Source organism: Arachis hypogaea, chromosome 19 (genome assembly GCF_003086295.3).
Source record: "Arachis hypogaea cultivar Tifrunner chromosome 19, arahy.Tifrunner.gnm2.J5K5, whole genome shotgun sequence".
Classification (NCBI taxonomy): Eukaryota; Viridiplantae; Streptophyta; class Magnoliopsida; order Fabales; family Fabaceae; genus Arachis; species Arachis hypogaea.
This window is the reverse complement of record NC_092054.1, coordinates 140833991-140841399: the sequence shown is the minus strand read 5'-3', so window position 1 is coordinate 140841399 and position 7409 is coordinate 140833991. Positions and strand designations below refer to the sequence as shown.

The window sequence follows — 7409 nt, the reverse complement described above, 5'->3', positions numbered from 1 at the left end:
GTTTTTTATTATGGTTTTTTTTTTTGGGTTAATTGGATATTTTTAATCGTTATTGGTATGAGAATTAAACTCTTATGGAGTTGAATGTTTTTTTTTTTAGGTTTGATGGATGTTTTTTACTATAAATTTTTGCGAATATTCTTTTTTATTGTACATAGATATTTTTTTTATTACAGCATTGAGGTCTCGCGTTATTGGTGATGTTGACGACGTGATAGGGGAGTGGAGTGGAGAGTGGCTACGATAAAAATAGGATAATAAAAAAAAGTAAAAAGTGAAAGATGTAATTAAGAGTAAAAATAAATAATTAGGTTAGAATATTTTTTTATGTTTAATAAACTTGAAATACAGTTCATTATTTACCTTATTTACACTTAAAGATAGCAACGTACACCTTTAATTGCACCTTTCATTGTCTATTTAACTAAATTTATAGTTTAATTAAAAAATTATGCATTTGTAGAAAATACTTTGCTTTTGCAACGTTTCGGATTTTGTTTAAGGGGAAGAATTAACTTTTTTTTTTATTTTTTATTAATGACAAAAGGAAAAGCAAAAGCAACAAAATAAGCAAGGAATCTTCCTTACCTGTTAATTAATTTTCTATAAATATTTATAAAGTAAACATGCCATCGCTGAATCCGAATTTCGTTAATTTTTTAATAATCAGACACGGAAATACGACCCTAATCTCATCATGACAAACAATCATCAATAACCGTTGACCATACATCCAGGGTAATGGTCATTTGGTCAACTTAACTAAATGCGCAAACGCTATGTACAATTACAATATGCATTCTGCAGTAGTAAAAAATTAAAAATGTAAAATGGATTTTAATTATTGTTAATACCAAATCTTCTTCTAATAATTATATAAATATTTGGCGCATATAGTAGTCATCAAATCCAATCCCTACACACCTGATCCGTGCAATAAAATGAAGTTGTCAGAAGTCAGAACAATTTAATCACTTGTATCTAGGTTCCACATTTCCATTTCAATATGATTACATGTGAATTAAATTACATAAAAATGTAATTTTATTATTTATGTAGATATAGTTTATTTGAACATTTATTTGAATTAATTTCATCCTGTCAATTTACTTTCGGTAAAATATATATTTTAGAATTAAAAAAAAGTCATTTTCGGCGAATTACATTTTTAAAAAAATAAAAATTAAATAAGATAATTCACTCTCCTAATTGTTAATTTAAAACACAATTTCTGCTTTTTTTACCATATTTCCAAAAATATCCATAGTCTTCATTTTCGGAGATTTCACCCATCTTCAAACAAATTTTACCTCTTGGCTCCTTTATTATTCTATTTTAAATTAGAAGTGTTGAAAAAAAAAAATGGGTCCATGAACAGACAGGCTGGAACTGGTCAACTTTTCTAACAAACGTACAAAGAATTTAGCATATGTTAAATTAAATATACAGCTGATTAAATTTGACTTCAATATTCATATTTGGATCAGACAGTGAGCCACTTTGATCATTTGTTAATTTCTCATACTAACCAACCTCATAATAATACCAAGAAATTTCCAACACTCGCTAAATAAAAATAATAAATCTATTATTTAGACTTTTTATATCTAACAATAATTTTATTAACAATAAAATAATAAATCAATTTTGATATACGAGAAAAATAAGCACACAAAATAAATATCTAATATGTGATGTAATAGTTTATCTGAAAACAAAAACAATCATGTGGCAAGTTGTTGGCATGTATGTGTTTGTCCCATATAAAATTCAAAATATATGAATATGAGTCCAAGATAGTTTCCAATAGTGTAGTTTTATTTCTTTGACCATTCACTTTTAATATTGTTCAGTCAATAATGTATCTGAACCTAAACTAATTTGGGTCTCTTTCAAAATTCATGTCAACTTGAGCCTCCATTCTTTATCTTCTTTCTTTTTAATTTCCATGTTCATGCCATCATCACAATTCATACACATATATATATAATAATATAACAATGATATGATGATTGTTATTATTCGTTATTTGAATCTTTAGAATATTGGCTGCAGAGAAAGAAAGAAACAAACCTCTGTGCAGAAGCATAATTATAATAAGAGCAATGATGGGAACAGTTGATACAAGTGATAGTGAGAAGGGATTTGTGATGAACCAACCCACAACCCCATCAATGGAGATGTTAGATGCAGAAGCCAATAAGGAACTTGATGCTGGAGCTAAGTTTGTTCTCAAATCTAAAGGTAATTAATTAATTAATTTCATTGATTTTAGGATTATTATAATTAAGTCTTGTTTTTAATGAGAGTGTTATCTGGTGTTATGCAGGATCATGGTTGCACTGTGGGTACCATTTGACAACATCAATAGTGGGACCTGTTATTCTTACTCTTCCATACTCATTCACGTTGTTGGGTTGGGTTGGTGGAGTTCTATGGCTCACACTTGCAGCTTTAACCACTTTCTATTCATACAATCTTTTATCTGTGGTTTTGGAACATCATGCTCAACTTGGTCATCGCCAGCTTAGATTCAGAGACATGGCTAGAGACATCTTAGGTGAATATTTACTATGTCTCTTTGATTTCATTTTCTCTTAATTCTTGTGAGAAACTCCAACTTTTGATGTGGTTTTGTCCACCTTTAATTGAATGGAATGTGGAACTTTAATGCTCAATTCAAAATATGCTCTACGTGTTTTATGAGCTGGAAGGAATTGTGTTGCTTCTAGGAAAGTGATTTTCTTTTGGAAAAAAAAGAAAATAAAAAAGCACTTTTGATTTTCCAAATGGATAAGCTATCTCATTTGAAGAAAAGGCTTCAAACTTATAGCTATGCAATCAATTTCCAAATAGTAAATTTCTTAACAGCTAGTGTACTTTTGACTTTGGAGGATAACCACTGGAAGCTAAAATTGTTTTAAATATGATGTTGTAAATTTTACTTAAATTATTACATGTATTTCTGGTATGTGAGATATTGTGCTGATTCACATTTCATTTATTATTAAATATGATGTTGTAAATTTTACTTAAATTAGATTTACCTAAATGTGTGTTTGGCAGGACCTGGATGGGCTAAGTACTATGTTGGTCCTCTTCAGTTTCTCTTATGCTTTGGAACAGTCATTGGTGGTCCTCTAGTTGGAGGAAAGAGCCTCAAAGTACTTGTTTTACTCAAAGAGACTCATTTTTTCTGTTTAATTTATGCAAAATTCTTAGGTGCTTTCAGAGAAGAATCACTAAAAAGTTTGGCATTTATATTATTTTTGCAGTTCATTTACCAGCTCTACAATCCAGATGGACCAATGAAGCTTTACCAATTCATCATTATATGTGGGGTTGTAACACTCATTTTGGCTCAGCTTCCATCATTCCACTCCCTCAGACACCTTAATTTGCTTTCTCTTATCCTAAGTGTGACTTATGCTGCATGTGTCACTGTGGGATCTATATACATTGGTAAGATAAAAGGATTGAAAAGAAAGTGAAAATCACACAAAAATGTGGAGATTGGAAGCATGCATAAGCAGAAACTTGTAATCCACTTGATGTGTTGTTATTGCTTGTATCTACCACAGGTCACTCAAAGCATGCAATTCCTAGGCATTATTCTGTAAAGGGTTCTAATGCTGATCAATTATTTGGTGTCTTCAATGGTATTTCAATCATTGCTACAGCATATGCTTGTGGAATCATTCCAGAAATTCAGGTTAGTATTTACTATTTAGTTGAGAATGTCAAATCAAAAGTTCCCTTCATTCTCTCCTTTACCTTCATTTATAATGCCAAACACCGCCTCATAATAATACTTTTAGGCCTCCCCAGTTAGAAGATTGGGACCATATTAGAATCTTCTATTTTACAAATCACGAATTAATCTTCTCAAACTAATATGATTTGGTCGAATAGTTAATTCACTCGTTGGCATGCAGCAATTCATTGTCCAGCGATGAACTCTTAATCGGAGCTCCGATATCTTTATGTGTCGAGATAGGTCGCTAAATTAAATACATTTTTCTTTTATTTTTTTCAATTTGCAGGCAACTGTGGCACCTCCTGTGAAGGGGAAAATGCTGAAAGGACTATGTGTGTGTTACTCTGTTATAGGCGCCACCTTTTTCGGTGTTGCCATCTCAGGTTATTGGGCATTCGGCAATAAAGCTAGTGCAACAATTCTTCAGAACTTCTTTGATCAAGAGAATAATCCTTTGCTGCCCAAATGGTTTTTCTTGATGACTAATATATTAATCCTTGTTCAAGTGATGCCAATGACTGCGGTAAGAACACATTCTTGGTATATATATTCCCTTCATATGTCATGCATACATTACCATTATTAGAGAGCATATTAGTGTCATTTTTATATAGGACTTTAGGATTTTTGGAAAAGTACTCACATATTTAGTGTGATATAGCCTAAATTCCAAAGAGATCAAAGGAATATCAAGCATAATATTGTCTAGTTCTGAGGAATTCATTCTAATTTACACTATTGTTTATTTATCAATTTTGCAACTTTAACTCGGACCTACTTTGGTAATTGTTTCAATATAAAAAATATAGATATATAAAGAAGCATGAATTTATGAATAAACACTCAAATTGATATTCAAAGAATTTTAAATTCGACACTTCGAATAAATTTTTAAAGTAATTATCCAAATCAGTTTCCAAAAATTTTAAAAGCCGACATGTTAATCTCAAAAAATTTTAATTCACAAAAACATCTTTAAAATTTTACTCCGACAGACAAATCAGTCCTCAGTTCATTTTCTGCTAGAGTAATTACCCAAATTATTCTCTAAAAATTTTAATAACGGACATTTTAGTCCCAAAAAAATTAATACACAGATCAATCTCTCAATGTTTTTTTCGTCAGACATAATAGTCTTCCGTCTATAAAAAAAGTAAATAACATAAAAATTACACAATAAGACTGTACTATAATTTTTTTTATTTTTGGACAAAAGTAATAATAAATTTATTTATTAAATTCTTATGTATGTATTTATAATATAAAAAGAGTTTTTGTATAAAATAATATATATATATAATAATAATAATAATAATAATAATAATAATAATAATAATAATAATAATAATAATAATAATAGATTATTCTACAAAAAATTCAAAGTTAAAACTATTTGATATTTTTGTATTTAATATAATCGAAAGATATTCTATTTTAAAAAGCATGTTTGTATTAAAAGAAAATATTTTAATTTGGATTTCAAAACATCATTGTTCACCTTACTTGTTTCCAAAGAAAATAGTATATCAATATGCTAGTGTCATGGTTCACATGCACAAAGCTAAACTAATAATAATAAACATTGACATATAGTAAAAGTAAAATGGACAGAGGACGGTTATGTTTGACAGAGAAAAACGTTGAAGATTAATTTGTGTATTAATTTTTCTTAGGGACTAAAATGACTGCTTTTAAAATTCTTAGAGAATGATTTGGATAATTACTCTGCCAGAAAATATACTGGAGACTGATTTATCTGTAAGAGTAAAACATTGGGGATTGATCTGTGTATTAATTTTTCTTGAGGACTAAAATATCCTCTTTTAAAATTCTTGGGAACTAATTTGAGTAATTACTCAAATTTTTATTATTAGACAACTATTTCCCTAGGACAAATTAGTTCTGTTGTTTAAAAGAGATAAACTTGTCTTAGAGTGTATTTTTTAAAGACTTAAATATCCTATAACAAAATTTATCAAAAACTTATTTATCAAACACACATTAAAAAATTAATTGAAAGCGAGAAAAGAAACCATCTTTTCAACGGGAGTAATTTTTAAAAATTTTTAGAAAATAAAAATTTGTTAAGGACCAAAAGTGTTTACTCTAAATTTATATGAAAAAGGCAAACATAAAAAACAAGTAATTTCTTTAATTTTTACAGAGAAAATGCATTTATTCTGCAAAGTACAAAATTTCATTTGCTGATGAATACAGCTACAATGGTTATAATATTACAGGTTTATCTGCAACCAACAAATGAAATATTTGAAGCAACATTTGGAGACCCGAAATTTGGACAATTTTCAGTTAGAAATGTTGTACCAAGGGTGGTTCTAAGGTCAGTATCAGTGGCAGCAGCAACAGTGTTAGCAGCAATGTTGCCATTCTTTGCAGATATAATGGCCTTGTTTGGTGCATTTGGGTTCATTCCTCTTGATTTTATTTTGCCCATGGTATTCTTCAATTTGACATTTAAGCCCTCAAAGAAAAGCATAATGTTTTGGGGGAACACATTGATTGCAGTAGCATCCTCAATTTTGGTTGTAATAGGGGGCATTGCATCAATTAGAGCAATAGTGCTTGATGCAAATACATATCATTTATTTGCTGATAGGTAAATAGAATTTGTAGCAATATATATATTTTAGTGTGAGGCATTACATTACATTATATACGTGCATAGATATTAGTGATTGTGATTGTAATTCTATTCTATTATAGTGAATCTCAAATCGAGCAATTCTTTTTTTCAATCTTTGGGATCACTTTCATGATCATTTGCAATTCACAAAGGCAGTGATAGAACTAGCATTTTTCTATTATTTGGTCTTAAGATACTCCTTAAGAACAATTTATTGAAAATATATAGTTTTATATTTTTAATAAACTGAACATATTAAAGTTTCTTAAAAAATTTATCTTGCTGATGTTATAAAACTGTTCCTATCCTGATTCAACAGATAAAGGCCACACCCAATAACGCAAAAAGGTCCACTAATAAAGGTAGACTTCACGATAAGTCCGACTTCTTTGAAGGGGTCGGACAATGACATAGAGATCCAACCGTACTTGACCTAACAAGTAACTGCCTCCTTAAGTCTCTCATACTATCTCTATCTCATCTAGAAGGTAGATCCCAACAAACTCTCAAGATAAAAGGAACGTTTATCTATCAGAAAAGATAGAACTACTCCAACGAATGTGGTTATCTAATCTACTATAAATACACTGGCTCCCCCGAAATATAATTCACGTTCTACTCTACTAAAAACCTGCCTAAAACCCTTGCTAACTTAAGCATTAGAGTCTCTTGCAGGTACCACCCCCCAACCTCCTCACGAGGAACTCGGACAGACGGCACCTCGGTACCAAAGAGGTCGGACGCTGCCACTCAAAAGGATTTGGACCTCACGTTCAAGCTCAAATCAACGTTTCAGGTAACCCTCGGAACATTGGTGCCGTTGCGGAGACTTGGAATTCTCCTTCTAACAAATGGCGGACCACGAGCATAGAGATGACTACACAGCATCTGAGTCTGAGCCAGAAGACCAAGCCCTCTTGCTTCCGCCTCCACCACCACACCATGGCCCCCATGAAGAAGGGACTTCAGGAAATCCTCAAACAAGGAGGATCTAGTTCGAGACCCACC

At 30.8% G+C, this 7409-nt stretch overlaps 1 protein-coding gene across 1 annotated transcript; it reads left to right on the top strand.

Annotated features, from left to right (window-relative positions):
• The first annotated feature begins 1502 nt into the window (after positions 1-1502).
• On the top strand, positions 1503-6513 carry LOC112777450 (GABA transporter 1). The gene is made up of 7 exons (XM_025821821.3): positions 1503-2244; positions 2330-2560; positions 3067-3164; positions 3276-3462; positions 3582-3712; positions 4044-4280; positions 5998-6513. Exons 1-7 carry the CDS (start codon positions 2106-2108, stop codon positions 6376-6378), a joined length of 1404 nt encoding a protein of 467 aa, XP_025677606.1. The 5' UTR covers positions 1503-2105; the 3' UTR covers positions 6379-6513.
• Positions 6514-7409: the final 896 nt, after the last annotated feature.